Genomic DNA, 19691 nt, shown 5'->3' on the forward strand with positions numbered 1-19691 from the left:
GACCATGAACTATAGAAATTGAACAGATTTGACTTTTTTATTTTTATTTTGGCCTCTAATTTTTTTAACTTCCAGACTATTCTTAATTATTAAATCACAAGAACATGATTTAAATATTGTACGAAATCAAATGCAATCAGGCTGTTCAGTGTGGGTCTAATGTCAGGATGAAATTAAATGCCATAACTTCTGAGTGTGGCCCTAAAACAAACAAAACAAATAGAAAACATCAAATTAAACGAGCAAAACTAGAATGAAATAAAAACTAAAGGATAATGTAAACTTGTTCAGACTTGTATGAGCGTTGGACCACCAGAGGCGTGTTCACTCTTCCCACTAAAACGACTCTTCACCCAAAGTCAATTGAATTGTTCTTGTTGAATTTGGAGGACATGCATGGTTTTAGTCTCTTTTGAAAGGTAACGCACTAAAAGACAATTCCCCAACAGCCAGAATCACTGCAAGTGCTTCGGGAACGGAGAAACAGAAGATTCACACTGAAGTACAAGGTTTGTATGTCTGTCTGGATATGTCTTTGCAAACGGATTCCTGCAGATGAGTAGAGCTGAGGCTTCAGAGCTGGAAACACATCGCAGCACGACGCCTCGGAGGCCAAGTTCAAATGAACACATTATTGTGCTTACACACAAACGCAGACTAAGTTGACAGTGGACCGTCTCGGTTATGCAATCACTTCCTTGTTGTGGGTTGAAAGCCAGCAAAACTATATATATATATATATATATATATATATATATATATATATATATATATATATATATATATATATATATATATATATATATATATATATATATATATAAAGCTAATTTGCATAACATAGGATTTCAAGCTAAATGCACTGCTTATATTGAGTTTTCTATTTTTGCAACGTGTTTCTGTATTTCATTGTTATGGTCACTGAATACTTGAATGTTTGTGCGGTATAATTCCGTGTTGAAAGGTATTTTACAACTAATTTAACAAATAAAATGTTAAAAACATGCCATGTAGCTAAAGGATGTAGACACTACTTTTACAAGACTTTCAGTTCTTGCCATCCCCACATGAGGCTCCCAAACAGAGAGCTTCGCTGCATGCATTACACACCAGTGTTCTATATGAGACATGCAGCATCGCTTGTTCCAGATCATGGACTCAAGCAGTTTGCAGTTGATGATTTTACAAATCCAAATAATCAAAGTGAAAATCAAAAGGACAAGGTGTCCTTCTATGGCATTAAGTCACATGTATCTGGATCATATGGCCTGCAGGTTGACAATTATCACTGTTGCTGCTTTGCTTCATTGCTCTCCTCATTCCATAAATTCAAGGATTGGAGAAGTTGGCGAACTTTGGAAGACGTCTCCCGACCCTTAAACCCATCCTGGATCCAGGCTGCAGGACTCCTTCTTCCTGGGCGTGCTGGATCCTGAAGACCTCTCTCAGGTTCTGTGCTCGGACCTCCTTGCTCAGGATCTCCTCTACTAATCGGCTGGGGAACCAGCCCCTTTCGCCATCGTGGAGCCGTTCACCCATCATCCAGCCTGGAATACAGAGACCAGAGGGTGAAGACGGGAAGGAGACGACGCAGAGGACTGGAACACAAGAGCCCTTACACACCGTCGTCTGTTCTCTCAAGGAGGTTCAACACGTCGGCCATCTCGATGGAGAGTTCGTCCGGCTCCTGAGCCGAGAAAGTCTTGATGCATTGCACCTGTGGAGAGTCTGAGGAACACCACAGATGGTTGCATCATATCTCTGTAGCGACACCGCATTCATCATCAGTAAGTAAACACTCCAGTCCTCATTCATAAAGCATTGTTCAACATGAACACTCATTAGTCTGTAATTCATAAACACAGTTAAATGCTTTATTCTTAATTAATAAGCTGAACTAATCATTTCATGATTGCTACTTTATAAATTATGGATTACCCATTCATAAATTGAGGACCTTTAAAGGATTAATAAGTAAGTAAATAAGTTTTGTATTGTAAATAATGCTAGCCATATCTCTCCATCTATTATGAACTACACAACTATATGTATATATTAATACTATCGTGCCTCACCTTGTTGGTGGGCGCTGGTCGACATGAAGCGTGTGCGCCGGTTAGGCGTGAGCGCACACATCCAGCGCAGCTTATCACTCCTGTTCACAGGATGTCACCATCAGCATCCAGATAAAGGTTCATTCATTGTTATACACCCAGTTCTTGTTTGGCATGTTCTTCACTCTCCCAACAAGACGCAGACATCTTGTATAAAGCATCCAAAAAACGAAGCATTTACAAGTTTCTTAGTCAGAGTCTAAAATATTTTCTTCCTCTGAGTCCGAGCGCTCCATAATATCACATCATCGAGAGAGGGATTACTAATAATTTAAGGTTTTCAAAGTGGTCGAGCAGTGATTTTACAACGGCGTTACCTTCAGGCTGAATTATGTGTAACTTTAACTTGAAGTCATGAAGCTGCAACCGGGCCACAAGCTCGACTACACCAGGCCAAAAGCGCAAAAAACAATGGAAAAGGAAATGTATTTTCACAATGTTGAACAAAGCTACAGTTGCCCCCATGTCACTGAGCTGAAGCCTCCGTACTCACATGCTGGAGGTCTTGAGCATGTAGCTGACTGGACGCTCCTCTTGGTTATCCAGCAGTCTCAGATTAAAGACATTGGCCAGAAGTTGGCCTTGGTCCTCCAGATCTTCAGTCCTCAGCATGGCCCGTGTGCACGAGTCAATAACCTGGAACTTGTCTCCACTGACAACAAGTTGACTGTATTAATATTCTGAATGTAAACATGTATGTACACGCTGGCGTTGCTTTTGGTGAACTGTTTTAGACATACTGTTTAATTATTTAGTCCAGTCTGCTAATATCAATGAGTGTAGGCTAAACAACAAAAGAGCTCTCTGTGTAATGCAGTGACACGGCTCCAGCAACGACATCAGTGATCACACCAGCTTCATGGAGGAAACATTCACACCAGCTTCATGAAGGAAACATTCACACCAGCTTCATGGAGGAAACATTCACACCAGCTTCATGAAGGAAACATTCACACCAGCTTCATGGAGGAAACATTCACACCAGCTTCATGGAGGAAACATTCACACCAGCTTCATGAAGGAAACATTCACACCAGCTTCATGAAGGAAACATTCACACTAGCTTCATGGAGGAAACATTCACACCAGCTTCATGAAGGAAACATTCACACCAGCTTCATGAAGGAAACATTCACACCAGCTTCATGGAGGAAACATTCACACCAGCTTCATGGAGGAAACATTCACACCAGCTGAAGCTTCATGAAGGAAACATTCACACCAGCTGAAGCTTCATGAAGGAAACATTCACACCAGCTTCATGAAGGAAACATTCACACCAGCCGAAGCTTCATGAAGGAAACATTCACACCAGCTGAAGCTTCATGAAGGAAACATTCACACCAGCTGAAGCTTCATGAAGGAAACATTCACACCAGCTGAAGCTTCATGAAGGAAACATTCACACCAGCTTCATGGAGGAAACATTCACACCAGCTTCATGAAGGAAACATTCACACCAGCCGAAGCTTCATGAAGGAAACATTCACACCAGCTGAAGCTTCATGAAGGAAACATTCACACCAGCTGAAGCTTCATGAAGGAAACATTCACACCAGCTGAAGCTTCATGAAGGAAACATTCACACCAGCTGAAGCTTCATGAAGGAAACATTCAGAGTTTCACACGTCGTTCACAGTGAGCATCCCAAACGCTCACCTGGAGCTGCGCTTGGTGACCAGCAGCAGGTTGTTGAAGAGGAACAAGAACACCGGTTGGTAGAGCTTCCGACTCCGCATGGTCCTAGTGCTCTTGGGTCCGGCCATTTGCTGCACTTCACCCTTCTTCAGCAACCAGCGCGAGTGGGAAATGATGGGCACAGACTACAGGACGAAGGACACAGGTTTCAAATGGGGGTTACTGCAATGTTTCCTAATTTCTCCAACTAATTTATTTCAGTGTCATTCTGATGTGTTGCTTTGTACATCAGGTGGTCACTAGAGACATGAAGTAGATTAAGGTGCATTTGTAACTGTGCTTTGACCATCAGTAGGTGTGGAGAACCTTCCCTTTATCACAATTACTGAACAGCAAAGAGCCAAAACCCAATTTAGCTTAAACCTTTAAGACTGAACTCCAAATGAATAAGCAGAAGGACCAACTCTGTCATTTGTTTCTTTTCATGATGTCATTCTTCTGTAAATTCTGTAAAAACCAAACACCTCTAGATACTTTGTCAGAATAAATCCACAGACTGGCCACAATGGGAGAGTCTGGCACTCTTCAGTGTTCTCAGTAGGAAATGGCTCTTCGTATCACACATTGTTCTCTCTATCTGTGACAAACATCTATGTAACTAATAATTCCATTGTTGTAATATGTTGTAATATGCATGGAGACCATGCATATTACAACATATTACACAGAGCAAACGAATGGGGAGGGAGGGGTAGGATATGTAACAAAGACGCATCTTGTGGTTGTTGGTGGGAATGCTTCGTCCTCAAGCTTGAACCATAAGTGTCCTCAGAAGTCTGCAACACTTTGCAGAACACTGTCCTGTATTGAGCCTGGTATCCATTCAGGTGGTGTTTGATGCAGACGGAGTCTCTGCCACAAAGTCGTGGCATGTCTTCGGATGTAAGCTTCCCACTTGCATCATCTCCAGTTGAGTCTCCAAATGGTCCAGTCGGTGATTGTAAAGTGATGCGACAACTAAATAACGCTCCATGTAACTTGTCACTGTGCTCTGATTTCTCAATGACCGTCTGCCAAAGATTATTCTGTGCCTTTGTATTGGCCACGTCCCTCGCGTTGTGTCTTGTCGGGATATGAAGGATGAACCTCGTGTCACACACGGGGCAAGAGAGACACATTTTTCAAACCTTTGGAATGGGACTTATTTACTTCGGCCGTATTAAGTGTCTGAATTGCAGAAGACAGTCTCTAACTCGGCAAACAGATTTTAGTCTGAACAAATCCCCTAATGCTGAACATTACTGTATCTCACTGTTTGTAACTGTCAGGTTGGGCGGATCCTCCACTCCCATTGGGTTACAGCCACATCAGCAAGACTTCATATTATGAAATGAATGCAAAACAAGAAGAAACCCAGGTGCAGGGGCCATCATGAACTACATGCTCACCTTGGATTTGAAGTCCAGTGTTTTCTCAATGCTGATAAGCTCCTCGGTGCGACTCATTTTTCTCACGCCCTCGTTACACTCTTTCACGATCTGGAGAATACACAAATACACTTCATCGATCCATGACCGTCAAACATATAACATTCATTTCTCTTTATCTTGCATTTGGTTTTAATTTAAATGGAAAGTATTTTTTTTCAAATGGAAAGAAAAATATTTCACCGTTTGCTATATTCTCATTTATTGTTTATTTCAGTGGATTGGGGTGTAACTTTCAGGAAGTGAGCCTGGAAAACCCCGGCTGCTTGTGCAAGTTAAGGGACAGCTGATCGTTGTGGTTCTTGAAACACTAAATAAGCTTTGTCTAGAAAAATGCAGATTGAGCTCAAGTTCTTGTGGGTTAGTTGCAAAGTGATGACACACTTACTAATCACCTGATTTGAAACACCAAAGGTGAGCGATTCAGCGGTAATGACAGCTGCTGCCCTCACCCAGGTGTACCTCCAAACCAGCAGAAAACCAGCAGAAAACATGTGGTTGTAAAGAGTTTTAATGAGGTAAAGCTGTCTTGTTTTATGATTTAGGCTTGTTACTTCTTGTCAGTGAAAGTGTAATGTGCTTCCTCGTGAACGAGGTGGAGGTTATTCATCTTTTGAGTTCTACCAGAGAACATTACCATCAAACAGGAAATGGTTTGGCTCACTGGAGCTCCAGGGGCTAAGTGTGTGGGAGCTTCATATATACATACATACATATACACATATTCATATTGTTTGAGGTGAGACAACGAGATACAAACCAGGCGGGTTACCACCAAGCGACCGGGCCGCTGGGTTGGAACATTATGGCAGCAATCATTTTATCGTTCATGTCAACATAGTCTTCCCGCTCATCTGTACCGCTTGCTCATACAGAACTGTGCAAGATACTGATCATTATATCCATGTGGGGATGGTCGTGTCCTGACGCTGACCTTTGGCACAGTCGCCTTTCTCACCCCAGTGATGCTCACCTGCTCCAGTTGCTGATGAGCTTTAATGGCGTTCGCTTCCCTCTTTGAGTTTTCCTCTGCTTTTTTCAAGATATTCTGTGAGAGATACCAAGTTAAATGTTAAGAAGACGTTGAATCTTTCCATTTTACTGTGAAGAATATGTTTGTATGTATTTAGTTGTATGTTTGTACACTCACTTGTACGAGCAACTTGAGCCGAGTGATCCTCTGGAAAGGAAGGATGAGGAATGAGGTGAAGGACAGGCCCCTGACCGTTGGATCGTTCTCCAGTGAAGCCATGGTCTCCCGAAAAGCCTGGTTTCCCTCTCTGGACAGAGACACAACGCAAGGCTTAGTTGGTCCTACACTAATATCTCTGTCTCTCTCTCCTCCTGATGCAATAATGAGAGCCAGACCAGTTCCTGCTCATCATCCATGGAGCAAGCTGCAGGTTGAGGGCTAATTCATCTAACGAGACATTTTCACAAGAAATGTCGATGCTGTGGCAGCTGTAAGATATATATAGATATATATATATATCTATATATATCTATATATATATATATATATATATGTATATATATATATATATAGATATATATACACACACACACACACACACACACACACACACACACACACACACACACACACACCAACATGACCGTAGTAAGATGTGTTGTTGAGGTACATTATAACGTGCCCAGTCCTAGATATAACATTACATGGTTTTCAGCTGGCGCTTTAACCCAAAGCGACTTACACAAAGTGCATCTAACAACGTGTTGGTCTGCACAAAGCATGTGTATATTGCTGCCATTGTACATTTAATCAGGTAAAAAGTCACCAGTTCTGAGTGTCTCACTAAATATTCTATCCGGTTAGTTAGTTTTGCATCCAGCTCACAGATATCATTTCTCTCTGTCTCTTGGAAGGAATGTTGAGGACATTTTACAGTAAAACAAAACTGTTGAATGTTTCAGCTGTAATAATAAATGAATAAAGTACATATCTATCTAATTAGACTAATGTCTGTCTATAAAACACAAGTCAAAGGTTAACCCAGTGAAGAGCAGCAGCTCTGGACCAGGCATTCAGGGTGATGAAAGTCAAAAAGAGGGATGACGGCAAGACGAGCGACACATTTCTGATTTTGAGTTTCCAGTTGACTAAAGTCTGATGTTTACATCTTTTCAGCTGACTTTTTTGACAGGAAAAAAAAATATATATACCACCATCAAGATCCTTTAAAGATACAGGGTGTTACAACAGTGAAGCCTTTCAAATCATGACAAATGTAAAGTTAGAGAGCAAATAACCTTTGCTTCATGATATTCAGACAAGAAAGCATCTGAATGGCTCTGAAAAGCTATGGAGGACCGTCCCGTTTGAAGGAGAGCGTGCGTCACAATGGAGAGAAAAGGAAAGCAGCGCTTCTCTTTACAGGATGCAGTAAAGAGTCACCATGTTGAGAACAGTTTGCTGTACTTCCTCAGCTGAAATAACTCATCTGTCTACACTGCAGCTCAGCCACTGATGTCGATGGTAATTAGGCTTGGCAATCAGCCATGTGTGATCTGACTGTCCCACCAAAGGCTCGACATAATGTTCTGTACAGCTAGAAAACAGATGGACAATGGCATTTAAGAGATGGACCTTCTTTGTGCTGCATCTTCAAAATGTTAGTTCAGAAACTAATGAACTAATATTTAGTTTTAAAACAACTAGCAGGCTTCAGAAGTTTGTTCAGTCGCTGGCAGAAGTCCAATGGCGAGGAAGGAACCTGTCGTCTGCAGGACGCGTGTGAACGCCACCCTCACAACCAGGTATGTGTGGTTCATGGAGTGGGACGTACGCATTATGTTCAAACTCAACCACACCCTGCACATCACATGTGTTATGATCAAAAGCAAACCTGTTTTCTACTGAAAAGCCAGGCTGACAACATTCTCCTATTGTTCTCTCTTCTCTCAGCTCCTCTTGCGTCATCAAAAGTCGACGCAGTGTTGTTCTGAGCAGAGTTTGAGTGTAAAGTCGCTGGGTGTTTAGAGAATCGGTACTCACAAAATGCGTCTGTAGTTCTTTTCCTGGTAGACCTGGTTGATGACGTATTTAATGAAGACATGGAAGTGTTCCACGGCGTGGTGGTAAACAATGTCACACACATCAGAAATTAAAATAGACTTCTCGATTCGGTGCTCAAGATCCATTAGGAACCTGAAAATAGGAAGACATGATCATCCAGGGATATGAAGCAAGAGCTTGCCGGACTGGAACTAGATCAGACTTTTAATCATGAACAGATTTAATCAAGACTTCATCCTACCTTTCACTGGCCTTCATCACTTCCTCGATGTTGGAGAACAGAAAATGCACATCGGATTGGCTGAGTGTGTTGATTAAATCAGGGTTACGTAGGAAGTGAGCCTCTAAAATCTCCAAACTCTTGTAGTATGAAGCTTCTGAGGTAACAAGCTCGAACATGGCCTAGACAGAAAAACAAATCACAATGCCACATTAATGCTAACCCAGGATCCCTTTACACAGTTGGATGAGGCTCACTGTTTTCCTTTTACCTGGAAAACCCACCAAATGACCAGATTTAAATGTTGTAATAGAGTAATCCATTTACTTCTATGTTGATGGGAGCTTGAATATTCATGAAGTTATTTTGGAAGAAGGCAGCTGCCAGTCTAAATGTACCTTGTTTCTCTGATACTGTCACTAGATCAGTAATGCTGTCAGCAGCGTAGCTCGAGGGAATCAGTCCGTCGGTCTTTGCAACACTTTCATCCAGACTTAAATTTCTCAGCAACTATTAGATGGATGGACTTTCATGGTCCCCAGATGATAACATCTACCTTAGTTGGTGAAACCTTGACTTTTACTCGCGCACCACGAGGTTGAGATTGTAACACATTATTTTAACATTTGTGCTTTAAAAGGAATGTCTTTACAACTATTAGATGGAGTGCTATGCAATGTGGTTCAGACATTCATGATCTACTGTGGTGATCCCATCAAACAGCAGGTCAAAGTAATGCCATTCCCATTGCAGGGTCAGGATATTGCAAATCTAAACTTGAATGTAACATCTGTATCTCTACAGAAGCCTTCACCTCCTGTATTATGACTTCACTCTGTGGTAACTGTGTGAGCAGACCGCTGGCCTGCACAACCTCCAGGTTCTGCCACAAGCTCAGTGAGCGAGCGCTGTTCCTCAGCTGCAGCTGTAACACTGGCGGGGACATGACACCGGACCCTTCCACCACGGGCCCTGCTGCGCCTGCAGGAGAGAGGTTCTCGCGCTGCCGCCGTTGCTCAATCTCCTGCTGCTTGGAGGTGTCCCGGTATTCCTGGTACAGGAAGGCTGGAGAGTCAAAGGACAATGAGACATGAAGTAGAGGAGACAGTCTGGATTACCACTGTGCAAGCAGCTGCTGATGGACACGCAAAACTAAAAAAAAAGGACACAATTTTACTTTTTAATATAATGCGCTATTTCACATTTCTCACACATTTTAACACAAATGATAATTCAACTATAGCAATGGTTCTCACACTGCAGAATATCTAAAAAATATACTTTTTCAATTTTCATAAATCTTTATTAATCCTACAGTGGAGACATGATTCTCTGCCAGCGTGTCTCAGCGGGTCACGACTTCAACGGGTCACGACCTCAACGTGTCACAACGTCAGCGGGTCACGACCTCAACGTGTCACGACGTCAGCGGGTCACGACCTCAACGTGTCACGACGTCAGCGGGTCACGACCTCAACGTGTCACAACGTCAGCGGGTCACGACCTCAACGTGTCACGACGTCAGCGGGTCACGACCTCAACGTGTCACGACGTCAGCGGGTCACAACCTCAACGGGTCACGACCTCAACGTGTCACAACGTCAGCGGGTCACGACCTCAACGTGTCACGACGTCAGCGGGTCACGACCTCAACGTGTCACGACGTCAGCGGGTCACGACCTCAACGTGTCACAACGTCAGCGGGTCACGACCTCAACGTGTCACGATGTCAGCGGGTCACGACGTCAGCCGGTCACGACCTCAACGTGTCACGATGTCAGCGGGTCACGACGTCAGCGTGTCACGATGTCAGCGTGTCACGACCTCAACGTGTCACGACGTCAGCGGATCACGACCTCAACGTGTCACAACGTCAGCGGGTCACAACGTCAGCGGGTCACGACCTCAACGTGTCACGATGTCAGCGGGTCACGACGTCAGCGTGTCACGACGTCAGCGATATTATAGCAATCAAAACCAGCAGATTATTTCTTACAGTTTAAAAATCAATATTTAATGTGTAGTTGGGTGGGAATCAGCATTTTAATAAATATTCATAAATCAGCTTCCACAACAACAAAGCTTGATTGTCTCTCTCACATCTCCGTGAAATAGTCATGAAATTGAAATGTAGGAACCTTGTTTTTACATTGACATGAAAACTATCCTTTTCCGTCCCATGAGTCGAACCCAGAAATGTCTCGGTGAGGTGCTGCTGAACACAGTGCGTCGACCCGGTCACACAGCCACCGGAGGCTAAGAGACCAAAAACTGAAAAAGCAATCATGTTTCAATGTACAAAAATATCTGCGTATGCGTGGACTCAAACTAGAAGAGTTTGCTGATAAGAACAGCTGCTCTTCTCGGGGAACATTGGCTATGTGTATACCAAGAGGAAGGTGACTTTGAAGAACAGGAGCCTGTTGCATAATCTCCCTCAGTCATATACTGCAGATTGCTTTAGTGGGCGTCGAACTGGACTGGCACTTACATAAGAGAGAGTGGAATGTGCATATATCGCCAAGAAATGCACAACTTGGAGAAAAGGAAACGGCACATTTATTTGTTTACGAAAGATATTAAACTGTCCTTTGGGAATTGTTCACGATAATCCTGCAGGTAAACCAGTCTCCTGCGTACGCACCGACCAACACTTTGAACAGTCGACACAGCCGACTATCAGCTCAGAGGCACTCCACCTCCATGGATCAGATGTGCAGGAACAGATACAGCTCAGTGGCTCTCTCTCTCTCTCTCTCTCTCTCTCTCTCTCTCTCTCTCTCTCTCTCTCTCTCTCTATATATATATATATATATATATATATATATATATAATACAAGTCCTCACCAATGTTTTTGACGATGTTGAGGCTGTGGCAGATCGTCTGAGAGCCATCTCCATTGCTCGGCAACCTGAAAAGAAAGAAAGGAAGTAGTGAGTTGGGACGGGGAGGCTGAATATATTTACTATGTTTCCATTTGTATCAACAAATGATGCAGCAGTGCTGTTTGTTGCATTCCAGCACACAAAGCACACAATGATCTTCTGATCAAACCCAACAAAGTGAACCCCAGCAACGGGATTGCTCTGCGCATTATTTCATAAAAATATAAAAACATCCATCTGCGCCTCCTCGCAGTCACTCTCTCGCCCACAATGAGTCACAACTCAATATTCTAGTCGCTCCCTCACCTCTCTTCTCATAACTCGCAGTGCATTTGTAATTGTGTTGCTCACAAGCAAAGGACTGACAAACAATACTCATTTATATTTGCCTGTTTACTGTCTTTATATTGACTATTGGCAGAAACTCACAGGTTAAGCTTCATAAAAACAATCTTTTTCTTTTCTCTCCACCTGTCGGTTTCCACTGTAATCCGCTCTGACCTGAAGTTGCCGTTGTCCCGATCTGCTCCGAGAGGACCGGGCCGTTGGGCGCTCATGGTTTTCCCGCTGACCTCCTGTACAGTGCAAGCTGCAGTTGTTTTCTCTGACAGATTTTTTATGTCTCTGCTTTGAATGTTGTGAGTTCGGTAAATGAACATGTCGGCTGTAGAGTGTTGATGCTGGCTGTCGGAGGCAGAAGATAAGTCCTCACTCCTCCCTCCTCCCACTCCTGCTCTTCTCCTATCCACAGCATCCCCGTTGGACAGAGCGTGTCTGCTACTGGCCGATCCATTGCTTGGCAACACAGCTCTGGAAGGAAGGAGCTGTGGTTTAAGCTGAGGGCTATTTGACAGCAAAACAAAATATACATATAATCACATCTATAGCAGCCATCATCATCTTCATCTTCATCTAGAAACAACAATTCTTCAAACTGTCATAAAGTAAGTAAGTAAGTAAGGCGTCAGTGTATTTCTAGTCGTTTAAGTGAGTGCATTCAGACCCCTTCAGGCATTATGTGTGCTAATTCTCAGGCTAAATTAGCAAAAGACTACATTTCTAGTTGAAATATTGAATATGTTCTGAAGAGATAAAGTTATCAATCGTACTTTACCCAAACAAGAAAGATGTCCTTTGCTGTTTTCAAAATCCTCAAATCTGAGGTGAACCTGATCAAAACCGCCCACAGCTTCGGCTTGGACCGAGGTATTCAACCAGGAGGACGTTACACATCCCATCAGAAGCTTTCACATAGAAATGGGTTACTTCACTAAAGTTCAACTAATTACTTCTTCATTTACTGATGAAGACTTCTGACCTTGTTTTTGTCACATTTCCATGAATTTCAGTATATTTTTGTCGGTGCACAAACAGCTGACAAAACATCTTTCTGTGTAGTTACATCTGGTGACAGAGACCATCGTGTATTATTTTAATATAGATTACACCTTTCTCTACGTGTCAAATGTCCAAATTATTTTCCAGCTTGTCATCCATACTTCATCATAAAACGATCAGCCAGTGAAGGTTTTCACAGACGGGGTCAGATACAGCACCGTGCCGGCCGCCTGCTCGGACTCTTGCTCTTGTTGCAGAGGGATGGAAGGATAAAGGATTTTATTGAGGGTTGTTGGAAGCTGGTTGCTCATTGCTGGTTGCTCAAGGACGCATGCACATGGACTAGCAGAGCGGGGATCGAACCACCGATTGAAGGACAGGCATGCTAACCCCTGAGCCACAGTCGTCCCATTCAGTTGTATCTGTTAACTTGTATTGGCACAGAAAGTCCGTCACAGTGTTGGGACATCGACATACTGCTTCCTCTTTGGTTATTGAATAAATCAGGAGACTTTCAGTGTGGACTCAACCTTCAGAGAGGCTTGTGTGTTTATCACAGACATGAAATGCTTTAAGCGTGTAAATGTGGTGAGTGTGTGTGTGTGTGTAGTGTTTAAACAAGCACTCTGTGTGCGTGCTTGTTTGTTGGGCGTGTGCGTGTCTTGGCGAGGGTTGGGCAGCGGTCGGCATGAGGACTCACCGTCTAGCCGCAGGCAACAAAGGTGACTTGTTGGGTGAGGCAGAATAGGAGGAGGAGCCGCCAACTCTTGGACTGTGGTCCAAAGCAGGACCGGCAGAAACTGGAAAGAGACAGCACACACACACACGCACGCACGCACACACACACACACATACACACAGGATTCTTTGAGTACAGTAAGAAGCACCACGTTGGTTAAGAAAGGGATAAAACATTGTTTTGAGGGATGAAACAATGTTTTAAAGGCCAGTGCTTCACCACTTAAGCAATTAGAAAAACCATTGTTAACTAACTTTATTCATGCCTTTTAATGTAAAAGGTGTTTTGTTGTTGTGGTTGTTGTTTCTCTACCTCAGCACATCTGCTACATACACAGATAAACAATCCATGCCACGTTATTTAGACTTTGGCCCATTAAAGGGTTGTTTTTTTATTTAAAGAACTGTATTTCATATACTGAGCAGTGTTGCTGGACTTTAGTTGGAAAAGTCAGAAAAAGGAGTAATTTTTGTAAGATCCCGTTGTAAATGGTAAATGTACTTGTATATCTCTTTTCTAGTCTTCTGACGCTCCATGACATCATTCACCCATTCCCACACTGATGGAGGAGCTACATGAAGGTACCACCTGTCCATCAGGACTAACATTCACACTGATGGAGGAGCTACAGGAAGGTACCACCTGTCCATCAGGACTAACATTCACACTGATGGAGGAGCTACATGAAGGTACCACCTGTCCATCAGGACTAACATTCACACTGATGGAGGAGCTACATGAAGGTACCACCTGTCCATCAGGACTAACATTCACACTGATGGAGGAGCTACAGGAAGGTACCACCTGTCCATCAGGACTAACATTCACACTGATGGAGGAGCTACATGAAGGCACCACCTGTCCATCAGGACTAACATTCACACTGATGGAGGAGCTACATGAAGGCACCACCTGTCCATCAGGACTAACATTCACACTGATGGAGGAGCTACATGAAGGCACCACCTGTCCATTAGGCCTAGATAACATTCACACACTCAAGGCACAGCTACAGGAGACATTTGGGATTAAGTGTCTTGCCCAAGGACACATCAACATGGACGAGAGGAGCCAGGATGACCCTGCTCACCACTGATCCCCAGATTCAGCACCCCATCTGCATCTCCAGCAGAACCTCCAGCTGGCATCATCATCTGGCATGATAAACATTAACTACCAGTGGCGGTAAACCTTCTCCGCTGGCTTAAACAGAATCACAAAGTTATAGCTATTTAATAGTGTAATTGTTTTTCACAATTAAACTACATGTATTATAATTATTTTTTCCCTATCTGCTTATTTCCTCATGTCACAGCTCCTGTCTTCCTCTGTTGCTCTGCCTTCAGCACTGCATTTCATGGCAGCAGGCTTTCATCCAATCATATTTTTTCTCTCTTGAGTCTCTTTGTCAGCAAAACAGTTTAAGCCTTTGCAGATTAAAGGACATGGGGAGTGGACGTTGTGGTTGATTGTCATAGACTTCAACAAATCAGGTCTTTAGTTTGACAAGCTGGGCGGATTCTTTGACGTGCAGGGCCTGCAAGATCGCGTGGATGTATGTGATTGGCCAGTGTGATTGGTCAGTGGCCCAGCGTGACCATTAACATGTGCTGTAATTGGTCAGTGGCCCAGCATGACCATTAACATGTGCTGTGATTGGTCAGTGGCCCAGCATGACCATTAACATGTGCTGTGATTGGTCAGTGGGGCACAAAGCTACTAGAAACTTCTAGCTTCAACCTAGAACCAAAATTCTAGCTTGCTGGTGGATTATGACTTGCTTGTGTACTGATGACGCCTTTCACATGGAGGAATACGGTCACGTGGTGAGTGAAATACTGGCTGTGTAACTTATTTTTTGTACATGTGCAGTCGTATTTAATCATACATAGCGCTGCAGCTGTTGCTGCTGCTGCTGGTCACACTGGGACTCTTGGGCCGAGCTTCTGACCTCCACGGTGCAGCAGCTGCTGAAGGTGTGTGTGTGTGTGTGTGTGTGTGTGTGTGTGTGTGTGTGTGTGTGTGTGTGTGTGTGTTTTGTTGGATAGTTTTGTCATTACTAAATGTGACTGGTTGTTTGGTGGTTATTTGGACAACATGCATTGTTGATGACTTGACGGGTTAGTGCTGGTCCAGTCGGTCAGTCAGGATGCATGGCATCGCGAGCGAGCGCCGCATAACGGCACCTTGCTCCACGGAGTGGCCGCGCCTTTTTCTTTGTCAAAGTGGTTAAAATAGCTTTTCAGGTGTGTGACCTCCTCCATGCACCTTTCTAAAAAGACTTCACACGGCAACGGGGAGGCTTCAGCAAATTCTAAGTCCCAGCATGCATCTGTGAGACATGTGTTGCACTAACAAATATTTTTTTTACCATTTCTTTAACCGAATGACACCGTTTTTCGACTAAAAATAATTCAAAACAGGATCATGCTGGTTTTTATGTTCAAAATATATTATAAAAGGGATTTTTCAGCCTTCACAAATAAATTCTGAAAAAAATAATATTAAATAACACAATTATTATAAGTAATTTGGGGTAGATACTCTTTGAGAAGAGCCCCCCACATGGGGCGCATGGTGCTTACAGCTCTCCACCTCTTCTCTTGGTAAGTCCAGTATCTTCAGTCATCCACTAACTACTTCATGTTGGAGATCCCTCGTGTATGTTTCAGGTACGAAGCACCTTTCAATGGAATGAACTACAAACTGCCTCAAACTGGAGTCGTGCAATCCACGTTAAAGCTCTTTCAATAATGTTTTTTAATGATCCTTTGAACTGTTTTTCATTTATTAGTGTCGTTGCGTTGCTGCTTGTGTTCTTTGAATGTTTCTTGTTCTCAGGTAACCCTAAGAATCAAGATTTAAATAAAACCTGTCTAATTAAATAAAGATGAAATAACTTTAAATTAGGGATGAAATGATTTGAGACTTCATTAAGGATTTCTCTCCAGCAGCTTAAGTTCTACACATCATCCTGAACTGCCAATAACAGAATGTCCAGTTAGCGCTGCGCGCTGCTGTATCGTTGATATACGATGAATATACAACACATATCCACTGGGAGTGTTTCAATTTGACTTGTGCATTTCCAAATGAATATTCCTGATGACATTTAAGACAAACACTGAGCTATGCATCGTATGAGCCGGGTCGTCCTTCAATCAAAGGATCGGCGGTTCGATCCTCTGCTCAGCTCGCCCATGTCCATGTGTCCTTGAGCAAGACGAGTGGTCTGAAGACGAGGGAAGCGCTGTAGAAGTACGGCTCCATAGTGCACTTGAGTACTTGGAAGAACAGCTGTGTTTAAAACATACAATGTTCTATAGCGGCTCCTCATGCTGGCTTGTTGTGCAGCTCTGAGCTCCTCATTGAAGGGACTTTGCTGCGTTGTTATCTGATGAAGTTTCAAGCCTCCAGAACGACCTGGAGTCCACTGTTCCCAGGGTGTGCTGTGACACAGCATAGTGTTATATGCTGGAGGGGTTCCCAGGACCAAGACACATATGCCTTGAGGCCAAAAGGATGCAATATGATTTGACAATAATTACATAACTTTAGCCATTTGTGTGGTGATTAGCTTTGAACTCATTTGTGAAGGCAGTCTCTCTGCCTGCCATGCTTCAAGACAGTTAACAAAATATTGCGAGATTTGATTTTAAATTCTCTCAGAATGACCTCGCTTACATAATCTAATTCATTCAGAAATATGTCACATGCCACTGTTTCACGGTGACTTTGAGCTCTGAAGATAATGTAAACGGCCCGTCGACACAGGCAGACGTGTTCAGACATGCCAGCGCACGTCAACACGAATAAGATATGCAGGGCGACCGATACCATGTCTTGTGAGCAAACACTGCCAACCTGAATTATTAATCTTTGGTTAAGAGAGGAGAAAGAAGAAGAAGAGAATCTTTGGCTTAGGTAAACATTATTCAAATCGTTTACGTTGTACACAAGTTATGATATTTGCTTCCAGATGTTGTCAGTTGCTATTTCAAAATCCTCTTCTGTCCTCTGAATAGACTGCAGAGGACAAACTTCAGAAAGAAAGGATGTCGACATTGTGTCTCACTTGAATACAAATTGAACTTTGCCCTATTTCATAGATGATTGTATAACTGGTATGTGAAAGGCCTTCTGGTATATGACTACAGTGTTTGGGGGGCTATAAAAAAGAGCTATGGCTTCCATCAGACTTTCCTTTAGAGAGGTGTTTTCACCAAAAACACCTTCTGCTATGTCTCATTTGAAATCATTTGAAACCAGAACAAATATGAAAGGACGGGAGAGATTGTGAAGATGTAAAGAGTTCATATGTATAGCACGGGGAGCCTCCTTTCTGTCAAACATTAGAAACACTTGTGGGCACTTGGAATAATGGTAGTGATATAGATTCCAATTCATAACAGATTATTTGCCTTTTTTGTAAAAAAAAAATGATCAAAGATATTCATCTTGCTCATTAGGATGTATGGCATTGTAAACCATGTTTGAGTTATCTTTACTTCGAGTCATGATGGTTTAGTTTCCATAAAGAAGGACTTTTGTATTACAGTGAAAATCAAGTTTACAGAGAGAAACATGTAACATACAAACACGGTCAGAGAGTTAACTGCTGGCACGAAGACTCTGGAACAAGGCCCTGAAAACCAATATTGACCCGATGTCTTGTTTCCTGCACGGTAGATACACACTGAATAAGATCAGATAGATAAGAGATCTTTGGCTAAGTGGAGCTGCTGCTTCTGACCCGTTTCCTGGAAGGTAAGTGGATGTAAAAGCGTTTTATCTCTACTAAGATTAGATGTTTTTATGAAGAAAAAAGACATTGTGCTACATATATATATATATATATATATATATATATATATATATATATATATATATATATATATATATATATATATATATATATATATATATATATATACATACATACACACACACACACACAGCTGTTCTCCTCACTGTTAATGATTACAGTGAGCCACATTGTGCTGATCTGGTGTACATTTATCAGACACATTATCAAAGCAAATACCATCTGATCATATCCCTGATGACGTTTTCAGTGTCTGGGCATATGAAGTGCTGATAGGATCAAATCAGTTGAATCAATAATTGTAACTTCATAAACTGCTTCTGAAAAGGCACATTTTCCTTTTGATTTCAGGTCACATGACAATCAGATGACTGGACTGTTTTCTAACTTCATTTATTTGTAAGGCTGAAGCTGTCTAGTTATGTATGAAGTAATCACTTTAATCCCTCCCTTTGAGGCCTATCTGAGATGTTGGGCAAAGTCTAATCTCCAATGCTTTCTTGTAGCATTTGGTGTGGCTCTACTGAGGGATATGTGCATTCCTATAGATAAAAATGACTAATGCAGAGCCTGAACCACAACAACAATACATTCTTTATCCCGTCATTCACTTTCTGGGATTGTACCTCTGACCGCGTGTCGAGAGCGACGCAGGGTGACGAACAGAACTCCCACCAGACTGACACCAGGATATCAGGGCCATGATGCTGATTTCTACCAACTTCAAGTGTTTATTTGCTTAAAATCACAAGGTCAGAGGTTGACCTGTGGAATATTTACTCCGAACAATGTGCTGCTCAAACAAAACGAGTTTCTCAGGTTGGACTCGTGTATAGGATGGGAGTACCAAGCCTTTGTTGCTCTTTCAAAAGCAATTGCATCAATGCCAACTGCCAATGGGGCAACAATGCAGAACAGCAATACACAGTAATTCCACTTGCTCGACCATGCCGCTGCAGTGTGACGCTCTCCAGTGAAGCCTGTTCGTGTGCAATGTGCATTCAGTTGAATAGGTGCAAACAGGTTTGAATCAGGATAAATACAAGGACTCAAACTCAAAGGAAATGTTGTTTAACTTGTGAGATTAATTCCCCAAATTTGAGGTCCAGTACAAAAACAATGTTATCATGCAGGCGCAGTGAAGCCTGATGTTTCCTTACTTTCAGGCTGCTCCGATAAGCCCGGCCTCTTCTTCCTCATTGACCGATAGAAGCGGGAGTTCCTGCGGATCAGTCTGGTGTCATCTTCATCATCGTCGCCCCCCTGGCTGGGTTTAACCACAGCTGGTGGATGCTTCTCTGGGGGTTCTTGTGACTTGTGCCCCCATTTGCTCCTGAACAGGGCAGCCACAGACATGGTAAAGGATTCCCTTTGCTTTCCAAAAAAAGTGAAAGATTTTATTTGACT

The 19691-nt window shown here is 42.8% G+C and overlaps 1 protein-coding gene across 2 annotated transcripts; it reads right to left on the reverse strand.

The window, feature by feature from the left end:
• Positions 1–839: 839 nt before the first annotated feature.
• ngef (neuronal guanine nucleotide exchange factor) lies at positions 840–19640 on the reverse strand. Of its 2 annotated transcripts, XM_068584948.1 has the most exons (15): positions 19445–19640; positions 13421–13520; positions 11884–12192; positions 11344–11408; positions 9311–9561; positions 8518–8678; positions 8256–8408; positions 6390–6519; positions 6213–6287; positions 5201–5290; positions 3774–3937; positions 2608–2766; positions 2076–2155; positions 1624–1728; positions 840–1547 (listed from the first exon to the last, which is right to left on the reverse strand). In XM_068584948.1, exons 1-15 carry the CDS (start codon positions 19638–19640, stop codon positions 1330–1332), a joined length of 2256 nt encoding a protein of 751 aa, XP_068441049.1. In that variant the 3' UTR covers positions 840–1329. The 2 variants fall into 2 exon arrangements, with proteins under 2 accessions (XP_068441049.1, XP_068441050.1); XM_068584949.1 differs by lacking the exons at positions 13421–13520; positions 19445–19640 and having other exon boundaries at positions 11812–12088.
• Between the last annotated feature and the right edge of the window lie 51 nt (positions 19641–19691).

The sequence above is a fragment of the Clinocottus analis genome, unplaced genomic scaffold (assembly GCF_023055335.1).
Source record: "Clinocottus analis isolate CAN_PGR_092001 unplaced genomic scaffold, fCliAna1.0.p SCAF_2, whole genome shotgun sequence".
NCBI classification, from domain to species: domain Eukaryota; kingdom Metazoa; phylum Chordata; class Actinopteri; order Perciformes; family Cottidae; genus Clinocottus; species Clinocottus analis.

What these genes read in the sequence shown, in the direction of transcription:
- ngef (XM_068584948.1), bottom strand. Translation starts at nt 19,640, where the DNA reads ATGTCTGTGGCTGCCCTGTTCAGGAGCAAATGGGGGCACAAGTCACAA. An exon ending in CGGGACAACGGCAACTTCAG is followed by an intron (nt 11,409 to 11,883) that starts GTCAGAGCGGAT and finishes CTTTCTTTTCAG; the next exon opens with GTTGCCGAGCAATGGAGATG. An exon ending in ATGCTCAAGACCTCCAGCAT is followed by an intron (nt 2,156 to 2,607) that starts GTGAGTACGGAG and finishes TCCTGTGAACAG; the next exon opens with GAGTGATAAGCTGCGCTGGA.